At 55.8% G+C, this 24,741-nt stretch overlaps 3 protein-coding genes across 3 annotated transcripts in view; all 3 read right to left on the bottom strand.

Moving 5' to 3' along the window:
* Positions 1–24,741, bottom strand: part of LOC120381343 (von Willebrand factor A domain-containing protein 5A-like) — a 48,155-nt gene that overhangs the window by 2,681 nt on the left and 20,733 nt on the right. The window lies entirely within an intron of this gene.
* Positions 129–8,117, bottom strand: LOC120381342 (von Willebrand factor A domain-containing protein 5A-like). Its single transcript, XM_039499556.1, has 6 exons — positions 7,766–8,117; positions 6,159–6,273; positions 5,418–5,582; positions 2,126–2,229; positions 1,615–1,823; positions 129–709 (listed from the first exon to the last, which is right to left on the bottom strand). The coding sequence occupies exons 2-6, from the start codon at positions 6,168–6,170 to the stop codon at positions 144–146; spliced, it is 1,056 nt and encodes a 351-aa protein (XP_039355490.1). The 5' UTR covers positions 6,171–6,273; positions 7,766–8,117; the 3' UTR covers positions 129–143.
* Positions 8,242–24,383, bottom strand: LOC120381341 (von Willebrand factor A domain-containing protein 5A-like). The gene is made up of 10 exons (XM_039499555.1): positions 24,325–24,383; positions 22,998–23,057; positions 22,645–22,847; positions 21,137–21,359; positions 14,483–14,655; positions 13,777–13,891; positions 9,159–9,331; positions 8,924–9,012; positions 8,662–8,806; positions 8,242–8,325 (listed from the first exon to the last, which is right to left on the bottom strand). Exons 2-10 carry the CDS (start codon positions 23,035–23,037, stop codon positions 8,242–8,244), a joined length of 1,245 nt encoding a protein of 414 aa, XP_039355489.1. The 5' UTR covers positions 23,038–23,057; positions 24,325–24,383.

The raw sequence follows: 24,741 nt of genomic DNA, 5'->3' as shown, positions 1-24,741 counted from the left end.
GACATTTCTGTTACTAAAACGCAACTGATTACCCCCTCCGCTGCCCAGCTGGGCCCTCCCCACATGTAGCTCGTTGATACAAACTCACCCTCCAAATTCCAGCTTCACAGAGTTTATTGCCTGGGAGTTTCCTTATTTTTTTTTCATTTTCTTGCAAGATCATTTACGTCCTGACACTTAAAAAACAACCAGCTGCGGATTCCCCCTCCCCCAGCATCACACTGCTGTTTTGCCCAGGAAGTTCCTGCACTTTCTATGTGGCTGTTAAACACTTGCCCGGCTCTGGGACCGTCAGGGCACGTCTGTCTCTGACCCGATGAAGCGTCATCCTGGTGTTTCCCCCCATCTCTGAGTCCTGACTCCCAGCCCCTGCCCCCCTCACCTTCCTTGGACGCGGTCTCTGGCGGGGCGTTGTGTGCGCGGAACTTCCTGACCATGTGCTCTGAGATGGTGCGGGAGCCAGGACGAGCGGCACAGGAGGGGGACATAAGCTGTACTTCCCGTGGGAAGCCCTGGGGGTGAGTGTCCTGGAAGGGGACGGAGGGGCGGTGGCTCTGAACTTGCACATCCAAGCTGTTGTCAAAGTTGCAGGCCCTGGCGCAGTCCACGGACACAAGGGAAAGCCCTTGGGCCTGGGCCCTGAGCACAGGGGGGGAATGGCCCACGGAGGAACACAGAAATCTCCGCATGCGGGGTGCGGCCCCGAAGGCTGGGTGGGAGACGGACAGAGAGGGACAGACAGACACGCAGACAGAGACAGGCTAAGAGAGGGAAGGGAAATCCCGCCCCCACGGCACCCAGACCCAACACACCATTGAGACCCCTCCCCCATGCCCCCCCAGCTGGATACCCCCAACACCCAGCCCCATCCTCCTCTCCCCCCAGCTCCCTCAGAGTCAGGATCTCCCCCAGCCCATCCCCCCAAGCTGGGACCCCCTGGATCCAGCCCCTCCCCTGCAGCTTTCCCCCAGCTTAGACCCCTCATCAAGCCCCAGGGGACACAGGGATGGGTGCTGCACCCCATGTATGAGGGCAGGATGCTGGGGGAGGGGGGCGAGAAGCCCCCGCTAGCCAGGCCTGCTCATGACAGCGATGCGCCCGCCCCTCCAGTCCCTGCCTGTCTGTGTCTCTGTCTGGGTCCGACTGTCTGATTATCGGTCTTTGCCCCCATCTGTTTGGGTCTCCGGTTCTGGGTCCATCTATCTGTCCGTCCCACAGGCCCCACTCTCCTGGCTGGGATGGGCCAGGCCCCGCGGGCTGCTTCCCATCCCACCCGGCCGGCACCTGCAGCTCTCCCCCTGCCCTGGGGACGGGGGCACTGGGGTTGCCCCGGGGGGGGGGCAGGGAGGGAGCAGCACAGCCCCATGGGAGCTGGGGCATGGAGAAGAGCACAGGGACATTAGCCCATAACCATGATGTCCCCCCTCCAATGCTCCTGGGTCCCTCCTCTCATACTGGGAACCCCCTGTTCTGGGACCTTCCCATAATTCCTCCCCTTCCTCGCCCGCGCCACGTTCCCCCACAGTGCCAGCTTGGTTCCCCCTCCCACCTGAGCCCCCACCCATGTTATCCACCCCCTAGTGCCAGGATCCCCGATCCCGCTTCCAGGGTTACCTGCCAGCGGGATGTCCCGTCTCACCAGCGGCCCCTGCACCGGCTGCCCCCGCTCTGTGTCCACCCCCACGTAGGCCGTGAGGGAGCAGACGACCCCCGAGCTCAGGCTGGTCTCCAGCGCCCGGCTCCGGTCCCCCTCCGACCCGGTGTCCACGGCCCCCTCCAGCTCCAGCAGCAGCGACTTGGCTGCCAGCCGGTGAACGGGCAGCCTGTGCCGGGGACAGAGAGTCAGGGGGTGAGCCCCGGATGCCTGGGTTCCAGCCACTGTGGGAAGGGGGAGGAGGGGCTAGTGGGATAGTGTGTGTGTGCGGGGGAAGCCAGGACTCCTGGGTTCTATCTCTGGCTATAGGAGGGGAGTGGTCACAGCAGGGAGGCTGGGAGCCAAGACTCCTGCTTCCTTCTGTGACTTGGGGCAGGTCCCCTCCCATCTCTATTCTGTTGGGGGTGGGGATGTGGGGGGCAGGACCCAGCGGCTTGGGAAGGACAAGGACCAGGGGAGCATTGCTGTCACCTGTCTCCATCCTGTGGCTGCAGGGGGAACTGCAGCGTCTCCTTGTAGGTCTGGTCCTGGATGCGGTACTGCAGGGTGACGCCCCCCACGGCAGTGTCTGGGGGCTGCAGGCAGAGAAGGGGGTCAGAGGTGGAGTGCGAGGGGGGAGAAGATGCCTGGGGACCCCCCCAGACCCAGGTTACAGAACAAAGGGGGTAAATACGCCCAATTCACAGCAGTTAGGGGGCTGCCTAGTCAACCCATTGGCCGTCAGTAGGGTCAGGAGATAACGACCCCCTTTGAGATCCATGGGGCTGGGGTAGCACAGAGACCTCCAGCCCAGTGGTCACTGGTAGGGGACAGAGTTATCGATCCCCACAGAGGTCTCATCTACACCACATGCTGCAGTATAACTACGTCGCTCAGAGGTGTGAAAAATCCACACCCCTGAGCTCCAGCTCCCTGAGTGACATAGTTACACTGACCTTAGCCCCCCATGGAGACAGGGCCGTGTCGGCGGGAGAACTTCTCCCGTTGGCTTAGAGCGTCTTCACCAGACGTGCTACAGTGGTGCAGCTGCGCAGATGTCAATGTATAGCATAGACCTGCCCCTGAGATCAATGCAGCCAGGCTAGTGCAGAGACCCCCCCAGCCCAATGTGCATCATTAGGGATCAGAGTTAACACTCATCACTGAAATCAATGGCCTGGGATGGCACAGAGACCCCCAGCCCCATGACCATCATTAAGAATTTAAGAGGGGCCATATGGGGTCAGAGCAAAGGTCCACCTAGCTCAGTATCTTGCCTTCGAACAGTTTAAACCTGCTGCCTACTAATTTCATTTGGTGACCCCCTAGTTTGTGTGTTATGAGAAGGAGTAAATAATACTTCCCTATTCACTTTCTCCACACCAGTCATGATTTTATAGACCTCTATCATGTCCCCCCTTTGTCATCTCTTTTCCAAGCTGAAAAATCCCAGTCTTCGTAATCTCTCCCCATATAGCCGCTGTTCCATACCCCTCATTATTTTTGTTGCCCTTTTCTGAAACTTTTCCACTTCCAATATAAGTTTTTTGAGTTGGGGTGACCAGCTCTGCACACCGTATTCAAGATGTGGATGTACCAGGGATTTATACAGAGGCAACATGATATTTTCTGTCTTATTATCTATCCCTTTCTTAATAATTCCCAGCATTGTTTGCTTTTTTGACTGCACACTGAGTGGATGATTTCAGAGAACTAGCCACAATGACTCCAAGGTCTCTTTCTTGAGTGGTTAAAGCTAATTTAGACCCCATCATTTTATATGTGGGGTTGGGATGATGTTTTCCAATGTGCATTAGTTCGCATTTATCAACACTGAATTTCAGCTGCAATTTTTTTGCCCAGTCACCCAGGTTTGTATAATTTTTGGTGGTGCCCAGAATGGGTCCAAGCTGAGCCATCCAGTCCATAGGACTGACCAGGGCAACTGCCCCAGGTCCCGCGCTTCAGGGGCCCCTGCGCTTCGGGGGGATGCAGGGTCCAGCGTGGCCTGGGGGATTAGCAGGGGATCTGGTGCCGGGAACAGCGAGCAACCCGGCCCCAGCCTGCCCCGCTGCGCTCTGCCCCACCAGCTCCCGACATTGCTCGGGGGAGGGGGAGGAAGCCGGAAAGAGGCAGGGCAGGGGCGGGGACTTGGGGAAAGAGGTGGAGTGGGGGTGGGGCAGAGCAGGGCAGGCTGGGGCTGGTCACTAGCTGCTGCCAGTGCCAGGCCACCTGCTAACCCCCCAGGCTTCCCTGGACCCTGCGTCCCCCTGAAGTGTGGGGCCCAGGGCGATTGCCCCGTCCCATGGACAGGATGGTTCTGATTAAATATAAGTCCAAACATTGCTGGAGCCGGGCCCACGTTCCTGAGTATTGGTGGAGCAGGGGCACCACAGGCCCATATAACTCCCCGCCTGTGTTGTGAGATCCTTTTGAAGCTCTTCACAGTCTGCCTGGGACTTAACTATCTTGAGTAGTTTTGTATCTGCAAATTTTGCCACCTCACTGTTTACCCCTTTTCCCAGATCATGTATGAACATGTTGAATGTATGCCCACTTTCCAGATCGTGCATGAATATGTTAGCGCTGGTCCCAGTACAGACCCCCTGGGGGACACCACCAGTTACCTCGCTCCGTTCTGAGAACTGACCGTTTATTCCTACCCTGTGTTTGGGGAGGGAGAGGTCAGTGGTTTGGGCACTAGCCTGCTAAATCCAGGATTATGAATTCAGTCCTTAAGAGGGCCATTTACATGTCTGGGGCAAAAATCTGCCTGGGGATTGACCCTACTCTGAGCAGGGGGTTGGACTAGATGACCTCCTGAGGTCCCTTCCAACCCTGAGATTCTATGATTCTATCTTTTAATCAGATACCCATGCATGAGAGAACCTTCCCTCTTATCCCAGGACAGCTTACTTTGCTTAAGAGCCTTTGATGAGGGACCTTGTCAAAGGTTTTCTGAAAGTCCAAGTACACTATAGCCACTGGATCCCCCTTGTCCACATGCTTGTTGACCCCCTCAAAGAATTCGAGTAGATTGGTGAGGCATGATTTCCCTTTACAAAAACCATGTTGACTCTTCCCCAGCAAATTCTGTTCACCTACGCGCCTGAGAATTCTGTTCTTTACTATAATTTCAACCAGTTTTCCCGGTACTGAAGTCAGGCGTATTGGCCTGTAACTGCCGGGATCGCCTCTGGAGCCATTTTTAAAATTTGGTGTCACATAAACTAAAAATGCCTGGAGAATAGCTAATCAATTTGTTCCAAAACCTCCTTGAATGACACCTCAATCTGGGACAGTTCCTCAGATGTGTCATCTAAAAAGAATGGCTCAGTTTGGGAATCCCCACCCCCACATCCCCAGCTGTGAAGACCGATGCAAAGAATTAATGTAGTTTCTCCACAATGGCCTTATCGTCCTTGAGTGCTCCTTTGGCATCTCGATCGTCCAGTGGCCCCTCTGGTTGTTTAACAGGCTTCCTGCTTCTGATGTTCTTAAAATTTTTTGCTGTTACTTTTTGAGTCTTTGGCTGGCTGTTCTTCACATTCTTTTCTGACCTTCCTAATTATATTTTTACACTTCACTTGCCAGGGTTTATGCTTCTTTCTATTTTCCTCATTAGGATTTAACGTCCACGTTTTAAGGATGCCTTTTTACCTCTCACTGCTTCTTTCAGAGTTACCACCGAGGAGGGGGTGGGAGGTTCCTGGCTCAGTCACTGACCCCAAGCCCTGGGGGCGTACCGTGTCTGTGTGTGGGTGGGGGGAGGTTGCTCTCTCACCTGGGGCTGCCCGCGGAGCTGGGCGTAGATGAGGCACCGCTGCCCAGGGAAGATCACCTCAGGGCCCCGGCCCAGCAGCGCCGCCTCCATCCCGGGGGGCAGATCCCAGCTCAGCGAGATCCCAGTCACGGCCGGCTGCAGGGCCCGCTTCAGAGACTGCAGCGCCTGGGGGGAGAGACCGGCACACTCAGGGTGGGGCCAGGACACCAGCGTCCTACCCTGGCATGGGGAGGCATAGGGACTGGTGGGTTAGAGCGGGGGGCTGGGAGTCAGGACTCCTGGGTTCTCTCCCAGCTCTGGAAGGGGAGTGGGGTCTGGTGGGTTAGAGCCAGGGGAGCTCGGACTCCTGGGTTCTGTGAAAGTAGAATGAATTATTGTAAAAATAAGAATGGATTAAAGAAATGTTGTATGTACCTTTAAGCAGAAATAAGAAATGTTGAAATACAGGTGCCAGGAAAAGAAACATTAGGCATAAACAATGGTGCTAATGGCGAAACATTAACAGAAGATCGGTAATAGTTAGTAAGGAAATAAGATATGCATGTCTAGCCCGGTAAACTTATCTGATTCTGCTTCCTTTGTTATCTTGTTAAGTTCTCACCCTTTTATCTGTATAAATAAGATAGTTTGTGTCTTGCATGGTGCTCACATTATCTGGGTGTTATTAGCAGAGCGCTGTGCTAATAAAACAGAGTGGTCTGACAACCTGTGAGTCCTGAGTCTAACTTTGACAGTTCTCACCTTGGGCTGCATGCGGTCCTGGCCCGTGATGAACTCGGCGCTGCCCCCTGCTGCCCGGGCGATGCCTTTGACCAGAGCTGTGGAGGCCCCTTCCCCAATGCCGAAGGAGAAGCACCTGCAGGGGGGCAGAGTCCAGGGGGTGGGGGGTCAGAGACAGGAGTAGGAGGGGCAGAGCTGGGGGGTCAATTCAGTGCTGGGGGGCAGTTGGAGAGCGGTGAGTAGGACTGGGGGGCAGGGTGAGGTGAAGGGATGGGCAGATGCTGGGGTTGGGGTCTCTCTCTTGGCAGGGCTGGGGGGAGATGATAGGGGCAGAGGTTCTCCATGCTGGCAGGGCTGGAGGGAGAGAGTTTGAGGGGGGTCTCCAGGTCGGGAAGGCAGGCAGCAGCTTTGGCGAGATAATGGGAGGCAGAGTGGGGTCCCCAGGCTGGAGGGAGAGAGTTTGGGGTTGCTGAGGGTGCCCATGCCAGTAGGGTGGGGGGGGACAGTGTTTGGGGTTACTGGGGGGCTCTCCATGCAGGCAGGGCTAAGGGGACAGAGTCTGGGGTTGCTGGGGGGGTCCCCAGGCCAGCAAGGCTGGGGGCAGGGTTGAGGGGTGCTGTGGGGCAGACGCTCCCCAGGCGGCAGGGCTGGGGGCAGGTTTGAGGGGTGCTGTGGGACAGACGGTCCCCAGGGCAGCAGGGCTGGGGGCAGGGTTGAGGGGTGCTGTGGGGCAGATGGTCCCCAGGGCTGGGGGCAGGGTTGAGGGGTGCTGTGGGGCAGAGGGTCCCCAGGCCGGCAGGGTTGAGGGCAGGGTTGAGGGGTGCTGTGGGGCAGACGGTCCCCAGGCCGGCAGGGCTGGGGGCAGGGTTGAGGGGTGCTGTGGGGCAGACAGTCCCCAGGCAGCAGGCCTGGGGGCAGGGTTGAGGGGTGCTGTGGGGCAGGCGGCAGGGCTGGGGGACAGGCGTGATGCCGTGTGACAGGTTACTATTGATTAGTGCAGGGGGGCAATTCGCCGGTGCGCATATCACAGACCCGCTGCAGGGCCTGCGCACTCAAGCCAGACACCGGGCAGAGCAGAGCAAAGCGGGGGTCAGTGCGTCGCACGTGCCCGGCGTGTGCCCCGGGAACTGCAGCTGCTCTGAATTCGTGAGAGCCAGAGACATGTCGGCGGCGGTGTCGTCATCTCTCTGTAACCCTGCTGATCGCGAGCTCACCCCGCTCCATAGTTCCTGGTGCTCGTGCCGCTGGAGCAATCCCGAGTGCGGGTGTTTCGGGGTGTGGGGATGGACGGTCTCAGCCATCGCACCGTGTCCCCCCCATTGGCACCTGGCCCATGTAAATGCAGAACCGCCTTCACTCCGAAGCACAGCTCCCGACGCAGGCCAATGGACGCGCCATGAACTGTCTGCGTTCAGGCCACACAGCGAGACCCGGGCGGTGATGGAAACTCGCCGGATGGTTTTCAGCGAGGAAAAGGGACCCTGGGAGCGATCGCGCGTCTCCGAGCTCTTTGGCTGCCATCAGGGGCCTTCTGGACACCAGGCTGAGGTCCCCAAAGCCATTCTGGGGCACCCCAAGAATGCAGATCCCACGTCTCTCCCATCCTCTGAATTCACAAACCGACTCACCTGCTCCGTGGTTCACTGCGCTAACCTCTCGCTGGCTGTTCCCTTCTCCGAGCTGACACACCCGCGGTTAGTTCACAGGCGAGCTCTGGAGTGTCCCGTCAGCAGGCTCAGTGCCTGGAGAACCATGTGACTTTGGGTTGATGCCCAATCTCGTTCCATCCAGTCTGTCCGGGGCTCAGTTTGGCTGGAGCACCCATGGGGGCCGTCCGTGGTGAGACTGGCCCGTGAGCCGGGTGTGCATGCCTGGTCCTGGCTGGGGAACCGAATTCCAGGGAACACCCCCAGGCTGGGGGTTGGGGAGCCTGCCCTGGCGTCCGACAGTCTGCGCTGAGGTTGGCACTCTCAGCTGGGGGCCACGCTGCACCGTGACAGCAGGGTTGGGGTGGTAGGGGGCAGGGTGGGGAGTCGCTGGGAGTCAGGACTTGGAGGGCGCTTGGGGGCAGGGTGGGAGGGATGCTGGGGGGCAGGTGCCCCCTTTACCTGTGGGACCTCTGGTGACACTGCACCTCAGTGATGACGTCCTTGGTGTTACCCACCTCCCCGTCCGTGAACACGAACAGCTGGCGGGGGAGAGACGCTGTCAGAGCCTGGGACCCCAAATCCTCCTGGAGACACCCCCTCCCCCTGGGAATGGGGGCAGCCCCCAGAGAGCCTGCCCCACTGACCCCCCTCCCAGAGACCTCCCTGGCACTCCTCCCTCCCTCCCAGCGCTGCCACCCAGCTCTAGACAGAGGTAGCCCCCCTTAGCTCCTGCCCACCACGGACTGCTCCCACCCCCAGGGGCACTGGCCCCCCATTGGTCACAGTCCCACTCTGAGCCCTTCCGTAAAGCCTCTGTCAGCTACTCCCCCAGCCCCTCTCCAAGCCCCGGGACACCCTGCTGCTGCCCCTGATACCTGGCGCGGGTGCCCGTCCTGGCAGGGGCTGCGGTAAATGGCTCGTAGCGGCGCCAAGATCTCGGTGCCCCCCAGGTCAGCCTGGAGCTGCTGGATGTGCTGCAGGGACTCGGCCATGGTCTGTTGGGTGTATGCCATGCTCTGCCTGCGGGGGGCACCGAGGGGTCAGGGGGAGGGACAGCTGAAGCCAGGGACATCCCGACCCCAGCCAGACCTGCCCCCAACCCAGGGACACCCCAACCCCATCCTGCCCTGGACTCACGGGTAGAAGGACTCGAACCGAGACCCAAAGCCGTAGATGTTGAAATAACAGCCCAGGGGCAAACTCTTCAACAGCAGGACCAGGGTCTCCTGGGGACGGACAGACAGATGAAGTCACTGCCCCGGGCCTAACCAGCTTGGGCTGTTCCTCCACCTGGCTCTGCCCCCCAGGCCCAGCCAGTCTGAGCTGCTCCCCTCCACGGGCCCATCTAGCGCGGCCTCCCGCCTGGCCGTACCTTGGCGCTGTCGATGCGCTGGGGTGAGCGGTCTCGGCCGTCCATGGGGCACTGCATGCTGCCGGAGCGGTCCAGCAGGAAGATGAACTCCCCGGATGGGCTCTGGCCCGGCACCGCCTCAGGCAGGCTGGGCAGCAGGGTCACCATCACGGCCGGGTCGCCCATCAGGGAGCCTGCGGGGAGACGGGGCCAGCCCCAAATGGGGCAGACATGGGGTCGAGCCCTGTGAGCCTGCGAGAGCCCCCAGGCCCACCTGACTGCTCCAGCCAGAGCCCCACCCATGTCCCTCCTCCCTCCTGCCCTCCCCATAGATCCCCTACCACCCCCCAGTGCCCGACTGCCCCTGAGCCCGACCTCTCTGTCCCTCCCCTCATATCACCCTCTCCCTAGATCCCCCACCATCCCCTGACTGCCCCAGAGCCACACCCCTCTGTCCCTCCCCTCGCACCTCTTTCCCCTAGATCCCACACTGATCCCAATTACCAGCCCCTCAGCGCCTTCCCTTCCATCCCGTTCTGCTCCGTATCCCCGAACCTGAAATGCACCCCAGTGTCTACCTGCTCCCAGGCACCCCACCCTCCCAGTCCCTGCTCCGCCGAGACCCCCCCTCTGGTTCCCAGCTTCTTCTGGTCTCCAGCTCCACACACACCTCATCCCCAGCTCCTTCAACACCCACCCACAATCATAAGAACGGCCACAATGGGTCAGACCAAAGGTCCATCTAGCCCAGTATCCTGTCTGCCAACAGTGGCCTATGCCAGGTGCCCCAGAGGGAATGAACAGAACAGGGAATCATCGAGTGATCCATCCCCTGTCACCCGTCCCCAGCTTCTGGCAAACAGAGGCTAGAGACACCATCCCTGCCCATCCTGGCTAATAGCTGTTGATGGACCTATCCTCCATGAACTTATCTAGCTCTTTTTTCACCCCTGTTACACAGTCCTGGCTTTCTCAACATCCTCTGGCAAGGAGTTCCACAGATTGACTGTGCAGTGGACAAGACTAACATTTAGTTGTTAGTTGTAAGCCAAGGCTTTCTCTTGAATGCACAGAAGTGAGCTAGCATCAGCAAAAAGCTTCAGCTAAATAAATTTGTTAGTCTTTAAGGTGCCACAAGTACTCCTGTTTTTGTTTGCGGATACAGACTAACACGGCTGCTACTCTGAAACCTGTGTAAAGAAAGACTTCCTTTGGCTTTTTTAAAATCTGCTGCTTAATTAGTTTCATTTGGTGACCTCTGGTTCTTGGGTTATGAGGAGTAAATAACACGTCCTTATTTATTTTCTCCACACCAGTCATGATTGTGTAGACCTCGATCATATCCCTCCTTAGCTGTGTGAAGAAATATTTCCTTGTGTTTGTTTTCAATCCGTTGCCTGTGAGGGCGAACCATGGATTTATCTAGAGCAGCGTTTCTCAAACTGGAGTCCGCGGACCCCTGGGGGTCTGCGAGGGAGCTCCATGGTGTCTGCGGGTCCCGCTGACAAACTCTTCCCTCTCCCTCGCTCAACTCCTCTGCCTGGAAATGGCTGCCAGCTCCCTGTGGCCCCATGGCAGCCAGTGAGGCTCCGCTCATGGCCCCTGCCAGAGTGCTGGCTCCGCAGTTCCCATTGACCAGGAAGGGGCAGGGCAGGGGAGGGGTCCCTGAAAATTTTAAAATCAAAGTGGGGGACCTCAGGTTGCTACGGTTTGAGAACTGCTGATCTAGAGGCGATACAATATTTTTTGTGTTGTTATTTATCCCTTTCCTAATGATTCCTAACACTCGGTTTGTTTTTTGGATTGCAGCTGCACTTTCAGTGGATGTTTTACTCCTGGGGGAATTCTGCACCACTGCGCATGCGCAGAATTTATGTCCAGTGCCGATTTCCTTGCTTCCCTGCAAAAAAAAATAAAAATGACTTCCTATCAGGGAAGCAAAGGGAAGCCACAAAAGTGGGCATGTGACCCTCCCAGCCGTATGTTTCAGGTGCCCAGGGCAGCCAGTGGAAGGTAAATCACTGTGGGGCAGGGGGCAAGACTGGGAAAGATCCAGCTAGTGGCTCTTGTCCTGTGCTGGGTTCAGCTGCTAGTCCCGGCTGGGTTGGGGAGGTCGGGACTTCCTCTTCCCCAGCACGGCAATTGGGGTTGGGTCAGACCCACCCCCAGATTTCTCCCCCAGCTGCAGGAAGCTCTGCAAACTCCCACTCCGCCACCACCACTTCCTGCACCCATCGCTCCTCAGCTGAAGGGGGAGGGATCCCTGTACAGGGAGCTGCTCCCCCATCCGTCCAACCCATGTGCATCCAGACACCCTCATACGCAGACCCTCCCACTGAGCCTCACCCCCCCACACTCAGAACCTACCCTGATGAGCCCCACTCCCGCTGCACCTGGACCACCTCAACGAGCCATCAGCACTCAGATCCCCACCCCACTGAGCCCCAACCATCTGCACCTAGATCCCGACCCCACTGAGCCCCCCCACCCCAGAGTCCACCCTGCTGAGCCCTAACCACCTTCACCCTAACCCCCTGCAGAGTCCCATTATCTTTGCACCCAGAACCTCCCAACAAGCTCCTGTGCATCCAGATCCCCCTCTGCAGATCCCCCACTGAGCTGCCTGCACCCAGACTGCCCCACCCAGAGCCCTCTCACCCCACACCTGCATCCCCCCACACTAAGCCCCCCCACACAAGGATCCTGCCTTGCTGAGCCTGCTGCCCCCACACCTGGTGCGCCTGGCACAGAGGGCAGGGCCTTGGGGTGTTTCTGGGGCAGGCCCGGTCCTTGCACAGTCAGGGTTGGGTGCAGCCTCAGCGCTGAGTCCGTGTCCCGGGGGGAGCTGCACAGTGATCTCCCACCTCTGTGCAGCCAGTGGCCCGTGCTCCCCACTGCCAGGCTGGAGCCTCCACATTTATTTGACAAATAACATTTGCAGAAATTTAGAACACGGTGCCTGGAATTTTTATATTTTTGGAGCAGAGTTTTTAACGTTTTGGCGCAGAATGCCCGCAGGAGAAATGTTTTCAGAGAACTCGCCACGATGACTCCAAGATCTTTCTTGAGTGGTCACAGCTAATTTAGACCTCGTCATTTTATACGTATAGTTGGGATGACGTTTAGCAGTGTGCATCACTCTGCACTTATCAACACTGAATTTCATCTGCCGCTTTGTTGCTCAGTCACCCAGCTTTGTGAGGTCCCTTTGTAACTCTTCACAGTCTGCTTTGGGCTGAGCTATCTTGAGTAGTTTTGTATCTTCTGCAAATTTTGCCACCTCACTGTTTACCCCTTTTTCCACATCATTTATGAATATGTTGAACAGCCCTGGTCCCAGTACAGACCCCTGGGGACATCACTATTTACCTCTCTCCATTCTGAAAACTGACCCTTTATTCCTACCCTCGGTTTCCTGTCTTTGAACCAGTTACCAGTCCATGAGACGACCTTCCCTCTTATGCCATGACAACTTACCTTGTGTAAGAGCCTTTGGTGACGGACCTTGGCAAAGGCTTTCTGAAAATCTTAATACACTATATCAGGGGTGGGCAAACTTTTTGGGCTGAGGGCCACATCTGGGTGGGGAAATTGTATGCAGGGCTGGCGCAGGGGGTTGGGGTGTGTGAGGGGGTGCGGTGTGCTGAAAGGAGCTCAAGGCAAGGGACTGGGGCAGAGGAGGGGTGTGGAGTGTGGGAAGGGGGCTCAGGGCAGGGGGTTGGGGTGAGGCAGGGGGCTCAGGGCAGGGGGTTGGGGTGCAGGAGGGGCACAGGGTGCAGCAGGGAGCTCAAGGCAAAGGGTTGGGGTACTGGAGGGGTGGGGGGTGTACGAGGGGGCTCAGGTGCACAGTGCAGGCAGGGGAATTAGGGCGGGGAGTCGGGAGGTGGGGTGCAGGAGGTGTAGGGTGTACGAGGGGCTCAGGGAAGGGGGTTGGGGTGCAGGAGGGGTGCGCGGTGCAGGCAGGGGGCTTAGGGCAGGGAGTTGGGGTGCAGGGTGTACGAGGGGGCTCAGGGAAGGGGGTTGGGGTGCAGGAGGGGTGCGCAGTGCAGGCAGGGGGCTCAGGGCAGGGAGTTGGGGTGCAGGAGGGGTGTGGGGTGTACGAGCAGGCTCAGGTGCACAGTGCAGGCAGGGGAATAAGGGCAGGGAGTTGGGGGGTGGGGTGCAGGAGGGGTTCGGGCTCCGGGGTGGCAGCGGTGCACACCAGGGCCAGGGCAGGCTCCCTGCATGCCTGCCCTGTCCCCGGCCCCGCGCTGCTCCAGGAAGCGCTGAGGCCCCTGGGGGAGAGGGGGTGGAGGTCGCTGCGTGTGCTGCCCTTGCCACGCGTCCAGGTACCTCCCCTGAAGCTCCCATTGGAGGCGGTTCCCCATTCCTGGCCAATGGGAGCTGCAGGGGACGGTGCCTGGAGGCAACGCACGGAGCCTTGTGACCCCCCCACCCGTAGCCAAAGACCTGAGGGGCCAGATCCGGCCTGTGGGCCATAGTCTGCCCACCCCTGCACTATATCCCCCCATTCCCTGACCATCCCCCTCATTGCCCCGGGCCCCCTGAACCCAAGTCACTGCCCAGAAACCCCCCCCACCCCAACATCCCCATCCCATGGATCCACTGGCCAGGGCAGCAGGGTGCAGGACTCCCCCACCTGGCTCTGCTCCGGGCAACCCGAGCTCCAGCACTGCGCTGGGTTTGTGCGGCTCCGTGTAATACACCAGCAGCTCCACGTCCCGGCCCCACGGGGGGGCCTCGGCCAGAGACACCTGGGGAGAGACAGACACCGTCACTGCCCCTCGGCTCCTGGGGGGGCAGGGTTCCCAGCTCAGTGCCCCCCATGCAGCCGGGGGGAGGGAGCAACTCCGGGTTAGGAGGGAGGGAGAGAGGGAGGGAAAAACACCCCAAAGGCAACACAGGGACTTGGCTCTTCTTGCAGAAAACACTGGGAAAATTCTGACTTTGGCTAAATCTTTCCAATTTGGGGGTGATATTTTCCCACCCCCCATTTTCTTCCATTCAAAATGAAGGAGAAGGAAACTCCCAGAAAGCAAAGGGAACCAGGACCCTTGAATGTCCAGGATTTCAAACCCACAGGCTGATCTCAGCCCCTTGAGATTTTCCCCAGAGAACATGGGCAATTCCCCGGATCTGTTGGTGTCGCTCAACCCTCTTCCCCGTCACCCCCGTCCTGCCCCAGAGCTCCCACCCCTGTATATGCTCACCCAGGACCCAGGCCCAGTGCCCTGGCACCCACCCCTCAGCCCAGAGCCCCCATCACCCCCTGCTCAGAGCTGCCCACCCATATTGACTCTCCCAGTGGGGATAGTGGAGACCCAAGTGTCCGGGTGAGACCTTACCTGGGCGCTGGTCCGGTTCCCGGCCGTGTAGCTCAGGGGGGTGAGGGAGCAGTTGGAGAGCACGCGGTCGATGCCGTGGGGTGACTGCAGCGTGGCGCTCAGGCTCAAGGTGTAGGGCAGCTCCCCCTGGGGGACTCGCGGGACCCCCTGGGTGACGTCCTCCCCGTCCCACCCTGCAGAGAGAGACACGGGGTGAGCACGGGCCCAGGCAGAGACAGATGCATCCTGGAGGCGAATGCCTGGCTGTGAAGATGGTGCCGCCAGGAGCGCTTTGGCTTTCTTGGCCACAAGCTGCTGTTCCAGGAAGAAGGATGCTAAGCAGAGATGGGGCCCAGCTAGCGAGGAAGGGGAAGAGCATATTTGGCTACAGACTGGCTGGCCTAGAGAGGAGGGCTTGAAACTAGGTTTGACGGGGACAGGTGACCAAAGCCCTCAGGTAAGTCAACAACATGGAGACCTGGGAGAAGGTTTGGAATTTGGGGGGAGCATGGGCTGTTATGGGAGGGATAGAGTCATAGAATCTCAGGGTTGGAAGGGACCTCAGGAGGTCATCTAGTCCAACCCCCTGCTCAAAGCAGGACCAAACCCAACTAAATCATCCCAGCCAGGGCTTTGTCAAGCCTGACCTTAAAAACCTCTAAGGAAGGAGATTCCACTACCTCCCTAGGTAACCCATTCCAGTTCTTCACCACCCTACTGGTGAAAAAGTTTTCCTAATGTCCAACCTAAACCTCCCCCTCTGCAACTTGAGACCATTACTCCTTGTTCTGTCATCTTCTACCACTGAGAACAGTCTAGATCCATCCTCTTTGGAACCCCCTTTCAGGTAGTTGAAAGCAGCTATCAAATCCCCCCTCATTCTTCTCTTCTGCAGACTAAACAATCCCAGTTCCCTCAGCCTCTCCTCATAAGTCATGTGCTCCAGCCCCCTAATCATTTTTGTTGCCCTCTGCTGGACTCTCTCCAATTTATCCACATCCTTTTTTTAGTGTGGGGCCCAAAACTGGACACAGTACTCCAAATGAGGCCTCACCAGTGCTGAATAGAGGGGAATGATCACATCCCTCGATCTGCTGGAAATGCCCCTACTTATACAGCCCAAAATGCCATTAGCCTTCTTGGCAACAAGGGCACACTATTGACTCATATTCAGCTTTTCGTCCACTGTAACCCCTAGGTTCCTTTCTGCAGAACTGCTGCCCAGCCATTCGGTCCCTAGTCTATAGCAGTGCATGGGATTCTTCCATCCTAAATGCAGGACTCTGCACTTGTCCTCGTTGAACCTCATCATATTTCTTTTGGCCCAATCCTCTAATTTGTCTAGGTCCCTCTGTATCCTACCCCTACCCTCTAGCGTATCAACCACTCCTCCCAGTTTAGTGTCATCTGCAAACTTGCTAAGGGTGCAGTCCACACCATCCTCTAGATCGTTAATGAAGATATTGAACAAAACCGGCCCCAGCACCGACCCTTGGGGCACTCCACTTGATACCGGCTGCCAACTAGACATGGAACCATTGATCACTACCCGTTGAGCCCGACCATCTAGCCAGTTTTCTATCCACCTTACCGTCCATTCATCCAGCCCAGACTTCTTTAACTTGCTGGCAAGAATACTGTGGGAGACTGTATCAAAAGCTTTGCTAAAGTCCAGAAATAGCACATCCACTGCTTTCCCCTCATCCACAGAGCCGGTTATCTCATCATAGAAGGCAATTAGGTTAGTCAAGCATGACTTGCCCTTGGTGAATCCATGCTGACTGTTCCTGATCACTTTCCCCTCCTTTAAGTGGTTCAGAATTGATTCCTTGAGGACCTGTTCCATGATTTTTTCAGGGACTGAGGTGAGACTGACTGGCCTGTAGTTCCCTGAATCTTCCTTCTTCCCTTTTTTAAAGATGGGCACTACATTAGCTTTTTTCCAGTCATCCAGGACCTCCCCCGATCGCCATGATTTTTCAAAGATAATGGCCAATGGCTCTGCAATCTCATCGGCCAACTCCTTTAGCACCCTTGGATGCAGTGCATCCGGCCCCATGGACTTGTGCTCATCCAGCTTTTCTAAATAGTCCCGAACTACTTCTTTCTCCACAGAGAGCTGGTCACCTCCTCCCCATACTGTGCTGCAGAGTGCAGCTGTCTGGGAGCTGACCTTGTCTGTGAAGACAGAGGCAAAAAAAGCATTGAGTACACTAGCTTTCTTCACATCCTCTGTCACTAGGTTCCCTCCCTCATTCAGCAAGGGGCCCACACTTTCCTTGACTTTCTTCTTGTTGCTAACATACCTGAAGAAACCCTTCTTGTTACTCCTAACATCTCCGGCTAGCTGCAACTCCAAGTGTGATTTGGCCTTCCTAATTTCACTCCTGCATGCCTGAGCAATACGTTTATACTCCTCCCTGGTTATTTGTCCAATCTTCCACTTCTTGTAAGCTGTTTTTTTTGTGTTTAAGACAAGCAAGGATTTCACTGTTAAGCCAAGCTGAACGCCTGCCATATTAACTTTTCTTCCTACACATCGGGATGGTTTGTTCCTGCAACCTCAATAAGGATTCTTTAAAATACAGCCAGCTTTCCTTGACTCCTTTCCCCGTCATGTTATTCTCCCACGGGACCTTGCCCATCAGTTCCCTGAGGGAGTCGAAGTCTGCTTTTCTGAAGTCCAGGGTCTCTGTTCTACTGCTCTCCTTTCTTCCTTGTGTCAGGATCCTGAACTCGACCATCTCATGGTCACTGCCTCCCAGGTTCCCATCTACTATTGCTTCCTCTACTATTTCTTCCCTGTTTGTGAGCAGCAGGTCAAGAAGAGCTTTTCCCCTAGTTGCTTCCTCCAGCACTTGCCCCAGGAAATTGTCCCCTACACTTTCCAGAAACTTCCTGGATTGTCTGTGCACTGCTGTATTGCTCTCCCAGGGTGATTAAAGTCACCCATGAGAACCAGGGCCTGTGATCTAGCAACTTCTGTTAGTTGCTGGAAGAAAGCCTCGTCCACCTCATCCCCCTGGTCTGGTGGTCTGTAGCAGACTCCCACCACGACATCACCCTTGTTGTTCATACTTCTAAATTTAATCCAGAGACTCTCAGGTTTTTCTGCAGTTTCATACTGGAGCTCTGAGCAGTCATACTGCTCTCTTACATACAACGCAACTCCCCCACCTTTTCTGCCCTGCCTGTCCTTCCTGAACAGTTTATATCCATCCATGACAGTACTCCAATCATGTGAGTTATCCCACCAAGTCTCTGTTATTCCAATTACATCATAATTCCTTGACTGTGCCAGGACTTCTAGTTCTCCTCTCTAGTTCTCCTCTCTAAAGGAGAGACAAGACAGAACTGGTGGGGGGCGGGGAGGGAATCAAATCAGTATCTTAGATGTCTGTATATGAAGGTGAGAAGTATGGGGAATGTGGAGGAAAAATGTTTTGAGGCCTAAACTTTGGTTAAGCAAACTGTATGTACGGCCTGAAGGTAGAAAAGGTGGAGGAAGGTCGAAAAAAGAAGGGTAGAAAGAAATTATAAAAGCAGAACTAACTGTAGAAACTATAGAAGCAAAACTAACCATTTGTAACAGCTTGTGATTAATAGCTGCCCAGTGACAGAGCAAGAAACCACAAAGGGCAAAACTAAGGAAAACAGGAAAAGCTGCTTTGCTTCATGCCGTATGTGGATGTAAAGTTTTAAGAAAGTATATGTAATTTTTGTGGTTTTATCCTATATAAGCTCTCGTATTTTATTTATCTGGGTCAGGGGGTGGAGGGGGTTCGGCTGCCTTGGCCAACTCCCCCATTCATGCATGTTTGATTGATCAATAAGCAGGAAGAACTGGTAATGCTAGTAAATAAACACAACTATGACAGTTGGCATCACAGAGACTTGGTGGGATAATTTGCATGACTGGAATATTGCGATAGAAGGGTACAGCTTGCTCAGGAAGGACAGGCAGGGGAAAAAGGGAGGAGGTGTTGCCTTATATATTAAAAAGGTGTATGCTTGGACTGAGATTTAGATGGAACTAGGAGACAGACTTGTTGAAAGTCTCTGGGTAAGGATAAAAGGGGTAAAAAACAAGGGTGATGTCAGGGTAGGGGTCTACTACCGACCATCTAACCAGGGAGAACTAACAAAATCATCCAAAGCACAGGACTGGGTGGTGATGGGGGACTTCAACTACTCAGACCTCTGTTGAGAAAATAACACAGCAGGGCACAGATTAGCCAAAAAGTTTGTGGAATGTAGTGGAGACAATTTTTTATTTCAGAAGGTGGAGAAAGCTACCAGGGGAGAGGCTGTTCTGGATTTGATTTTGACAAATAGGGAGGAACTGGTTGAGAATCTGAAAGTGGAAGGCAGCTGGGGTGAAAGTGATCACGAAATGGTAGAGTTCATGATTCTAAGGAATGGTAGGAGGGAGAACAGCAAAATAAAGATAATGGATTTCAAGAAGGCAACTTTAGCAAACTCAGGGAGTTGGCAGGTGAGGTCCCATGTGAAGTGAGTCTAACAGGAAAAACAATTGGAGACAGTTAGAAAGGCCAAGGCACAAAACAAGATCAAACCAGCCAGAGACATAAAGGGTAACAAGAAAACATTCTACATTAGAAACAAGAGGAAGATGAAGGACAGGGTCGGCCCATTACTCATTGGGGGGAGGGGAGGGAGAATAGCAGAAAATGCAGAAATGGCAGAGATGCTTAATAACTTCTTTGTTTCGGTTTTCACCAAGGAGGCTGCTGGTGACTGGACGTCTAACACAGTGAATGCCAGTGAAAACAAGGTAGGATCAGAAGAGGCTAAAATAGGCAAAGAACAAGTTAAAAATTACTTAGACAAATTAGATGTCTTCAGGTCACCAGGACCTGACGAAATGCATCTTAGAATACTCCAGGAGCTGACTGAGGAGATACCTGAGCCATTAGCAATTATCTTTGCAAAGTCATGGAAGATGGGAGAGATGAAAAAGGCAAATCTAGTGCCTATCTGTAAAAAGGGAAATGAGGACAGCCCAGGAAATTACAGACCAGTAAGATAATGGAGCAAATAATTAAGCAATCATTTTGCAAACACCTAGAAGATAATAAGGTGATAAGTAACAGTCACCATGGATTTGTCAAAAACCAATCCTGTTAAACCAACCTGACAGCTTTCTTTGACAGGGTAACAAGTCTTGTGGATGGGGGGAAGCAGTAGATGTGGTATATCTTGACTTTAGTAAGGCTTTTGATACTGTCTCCCATGACCTTCTCTTAAATAAACTAGGGACACGCAATCTTGCTGGAGCTACTATAAGGTGAGTGCAAAATGGTTGGAAAACCATTCCCAGAGAGTAGTTATCAGTGGTTCACAGTCATGCTGGAAAGGGATAATGAGTGGGGTTCCGAATAGATCAGTTCTGGGTCCGGTTCTGTTCAATATCTTCATCAATGATTTAGATAATGGCATAGAGAGTACACTTGTAAAGTTTGAGAAAGATACCAAGCCGGGAGGGGCTGCAAGTGCTTTGGAGGATAGGATTAAAATTCAAAATGATCTGGACAAACTGGAGAAATGGTCTGAAGGACAAATGCAAAGTACTCCATTAGGAAGGAACAATCAGTTGCACACATACTAAATGGGAAATGACTGCCTAAGAAGAAATACTGCGGAAAGGGAGTTATAGTGGATCACAAGGTAAATATGAATCAACAGTGTAACACTGTTGCAAAAAAAAAGGGAACATCATTCTGGGCTATATTAGCAGGAGTGTTGTAAGCAAGACACGAGAAGTAATTCTTCCGCTCCCCTCTGCTCTGATTAGGCCTCAACTGAATTATTGTGTCCAGTTCTGGGTGCCACATTTGAGGAAGGATGTGGACAAATTGGAGAGAGTCCAGAGAAGAGCAACAATATTGATTAAAGTTCTAGAAAACATGCCCTATGAGGGAAGATTGAAAACATTGGGTTAGTTTAGTCCTGAGAAGAGAAGACTGAGAGGGGACATGATAACAGTTGTCAAGTATGGATAACGTTGTTACAAGGAGGAGAAAAAAATTTGTTTTTCTTAACCTCTGAGAGTAGGACAAGAAGCAATGGCCTTAAATTGCAACAAGGGAGGTTTAGGCTGGACATTAGGAAAAACTTCCTATCTGGGTGGTTAAGCACTGGAATAAATTGCCTAGGGAGCTTGTGGAACCTCCAACATTGGCGATTTCTAAGAGCAGGTTAGACAAACACCTGTCAGGAATGGCCTAGATAATGAATCCTGCCACAAGTGCAGGAGACTGGACTAGATGACCTCTCGATGTCTCTTCCAGTCCTATGATTCTATGGGGGGAATGGGCTATTGAGGGGCATAGGGGGATGCTGGGATATCAGGAAAGGGCCCAGGGGGAGTCACATACCCTGGAGCGGAGATTGCAGGGCTGAGGGGGGGCTTACCATGGGACACACAGTAGTGACCTATGGGTCTATGAAGGTCCCTGTGGATCTTTCCCTGTGGGGTATGCAGCAGGGGCTAGGGGACCTTGTGGGGTTACAGGCTGTGGGGTCACTCACAATAGGGTGTGCAGTAGGGGTGATGGGGACCGCAGGTCTCACCAGGCAGGCTAAAGTGGCAGGGGATCTGTGGGTCTCACCATGGGGCACGCGGGTGGGAGCAGGGGGATCTGTGGGTCTCACCATGGGGTGTGTAGCGGGGACGCAGCACAGCTGGCAGCATGTAGCGGGCAGCTCCATCTGGCTCCAGCGACAGCTCGCAGACGTAGCGCAGGGTCAGCACCGCCTCCTCCCCAGGGGGCAGGTTCCCCAGGGAGCAGCTGAAAACATCGCCCCCGGCCCCTTCCTGCTGCAGCAAGAAGGAGCTCTGCCCCCCGGCCAGTGCATCCCCGTACAGCTCCTGCGCCTGCCGGAGAGACAGGGTCATCCCGAGATCCCCCTGCCCCTGAGATCCCCCTGCCCTGCCCCCCAACCAGCACATCTTCATACAGGTTACTTCTGGGGGAATTCTGCACCACTGCGTTTGCGCAGAATTCACGTCTGGTGCAGAATTCCCCTCACCCCCTCTGCAGAAAATACATTCTGCCCAAGAAGTGCTGCTGTTCCATCTTTTACCCACCAGAGGCCAGTTCTTCACAGCATCCTGCCCGCGGAGCCAGGTTAGGACGGAGTGGGGCACACGGGATTGCAGGGGGGTGGTGGTAACAGAGAGGGGTTCAGAGGGGCTGGTGGCGGGAGAGGCTGGGCTGTGGGCTCAGGAGCTAGTGGGGTGACACCATTGAGCCAAGGACTGAATGGGAGGGGGGCTGCAGGGCCACACGAGAGCAAGGGAAGGGGGATGCAGGGCACACAGGGATGGGGGAAGAGGCTGCAGAGATCGATGGGGTGTGCCTGACTGAATGGGAGAGGCTTGGGGTGAGCCAGAGTCTGCATGGGGGAGGCTCCCCAACTCCCTAACAATCCCTCCCCCACAAAACACCAGTTCCATACTTCTCCCACCGACCCCCAACAATCCTCGAGGTTCACTCCAGACTCCTTCCCTCTCCCTCAGCTCCTCCGTTACCCCTGACTCCCCAAAGCCGTTGTGCTGCTTCTGAGGGGGGCAGGAAATCCGGTTCTATATTGTAGTTTCAAAGAATTCTTACACCAAGTTCTGTATGAATAGGCCTCAAAAGCAATCTATTCGTTGAAAAAAATTACCAGAATCTTTGTTTTGGTCTGTGTTGTTACAGACGTACTTGCTGACACTATTTTGAAATAAATTACCAAAATAATGGAAACTGGCGTGACTACATTGTGTTATTTTGACAAGAAAAATGCAAAATTTTAATTTTTTGGTGCCTAATTCCCCCAGGAGTAACAGCTCCTGCACCGCCTGTAGTGACAGGGTCAGCCTGAGCTCTCCTTATCCCATGAGATCCCACTGCCAGCGTGTTTCTGTACAGCTCCTGTGTGTGCCGGGAGAAATGGCGTCACCCCGAGATTCCCCATTCCCCCGACATCCCCCTGCCCTGCCCCCTGGCCAGCACGTCCCTATACAGCTCTTGCAGCTCCCGGGAGAGATAGGGTTACCCTGAGATCCCCCTGCCCCCACAACAGCGCACTGCCCTGCCCCCTAGCCAGCGCAGGCGTACCCATACCCTGCCCCCTGGCACCATCTCTCCCCCATTGGACCCATGCCCCCCCGGTACCTGTTTCTTCTCGCGGAGCTGGGCCTGGATGCAGGTGCCCCCCAGGTGGGCCTGGAAGGCGTAGACGGCCGCCTCGGCGTCCACGGGGAACACGAACACGGCCTCCACGGGTCCCTGCTCATCGTTCCTGTAGAGCAGCTCACAGCCCACGTCCGCCACGAAGCCTCGGATCAGCACCGTCACCGAGCCGCTGCGCAGGGGCACTGGGGGGAGACGGACATCAGCCAGGGGCCCCTCTGACCCCCACGGGCACTGGGAAAGGGGGATGTCAGCCATGGGCCCCCCCACAACACCCCCGCATAGGATCCAGGAGAGGGGGGCATCAGTCATGGGACCCCCCCGCCCTGACTCACCCGGCTTGTTGGAACTGTTCAGGAGGCCGCAGCTCCTCATCTCGGTCTGGGGTCAGGGATCTGTGCAGGGGAAGGGTGTGCGGTGAGATACAGGGTTCCCATGGAAACTGATGGGCACAGGGAGTGCCCCCCAGCAACGGCTCTGAGACCCCAGCTCCATCCCCCTGCTCAGCCAGGTCCTGTGGCAAGGAGTCCCGCAGGTTCACGGGCCTAGCTCAGAGATCAGAGTGATGGCTCCTCTCGGGCCCCCCCAGATCCCGCCTTCCTGCACACGGCGCCAGCTCCCAGCAGGTGGGGGCTGGCAGGGACCGGGGCACAGCTGGGAACTGGATGGAGAAATGTGTGTGTGTGGGGGGGGTAATAGGGATGGATGGACAGACGGACCGGAGGGGGTGGGGTGGGGATGGATGTTTGGATGGAGGGAATGGCTGGGGGCCGGGGGAGGGTGGAGAAATGTAGGGGAGCATCATGGGGCCCTGCACTTCTGCTGAGGAGGGGGACGCCCCCTACTTGCCCAGAGTGGGATGGACACACCCCACCATCAGGACTCTCAGCCAAGCCAGACAATCAGACCCCCCCACATGGCCCCAGCCCCCAGCAGAGACTGGGGTACGGCTGAGAGATGGAAATGTAGGGGGATGGATGGACAGACGGAAGGAGGGAAGTGGGGATGGAGGGAGACGTGAGTGGGGACGCACAGACAGAAGAGGGAGTTGGACAGGCATTCAGGGGGTGAGGATGGACAGATGGACAGAAGGGGGGTTGGACAGAGTGGGGGTTGAGGATGGACAGATGGACGGAATGGGGGGTTGGACAGTGCGGGAGGGGGGTCGGGATGGACAGAAGTCGGGGGCGGCTCTGACCCAGCAAGTTGCTGAATTTCCTGCACTGGCTCCAATCCGAACTCTCCCCTCCAGGGCCCTGCTCCCAGAGCCGCGCTGTCCCCTGCTGGGCAGAGCCGGACCTGCCCGTCTAGGGTCATAGACCCCTCTCTGCTGAGGGCGAGTCCCCGTGACTCCTGGGGCCAGCGGGGCTGGGGGGGGGGGCTCCATGGGCGGTGCCGAGTCAGGGCTGGGCCGTGACTCCAACCCCCTCCCCTGCACTGAACATCCACCCTGCGCAGTGCTGGGGGTGGGAGACACAACACCCTCCCTGGTCGTGTTAGAGTCGCAGCGCACACACACTTCTATCCCCGGCTTGGGGGGAAGGACTCCTGGGTCCTATCCTGTTGCGGGGGGCTGGGAACCAGGACTCCTGGGTTCTCTCCCCACCTGAGGGCCCTGAACCCCAGGGGAGGGGATTGTGGGTGTCCTGAGGGCCCTGTTACCTTCGCTAGCCGGACCCAGATGCAGAGTCTGGAAAAGCAAAACCGAAAGTCACTTTTCTAGGCTAGCCCCAGCCAGGGAGCGTCTGCAATTGTCTGCATGGCGATCGGGGGAGGTCCCGGATGACTGGAAGAAAGCTAATGTAGTGCCCATCTTTTAAAAAGGGAAGAAGGAGGATCCGGGGAACTACAGACCAGGGCTGCCCAAGGGGAGGGGGGACAAGTGGGGCAATTTGCCCCAGGCCCCGGGCCTCGCAGGAGCCCCCACAAGAATATAGTGTTCTATAGTATTGCAACTTTTTTTTTATGGAAGGGGCCCCAAAATTGCTTTGCCCCAGGCCCCCTGAATCCTCTGAGCGGCTGCTACAGGCCAGTCAGCCTCACTTCAGTCCCTGGAAAAATCATGGAGCAGGTCCTCAA

This window comes from Mauremys reevesii, linkage group 13 (assembly GCF_016161935.1).
Source record: "Mauremys reevesii isolate NIE-2019 linkage group 13, ASM1616193v1, whole genome shotgun sequence".
Taxonomy (NCBI): domain Eukaryota; kingdom Metazoa; phylum Chordata; order Testudines; family Geoemydidae; genus Mauremys; species Mauremys reevesii.
The sequence above is the reverse complement of the archived record's forward strand: the minus strand, read 5'-3'. Positions and strand labels throughout refer to the sequence as shown.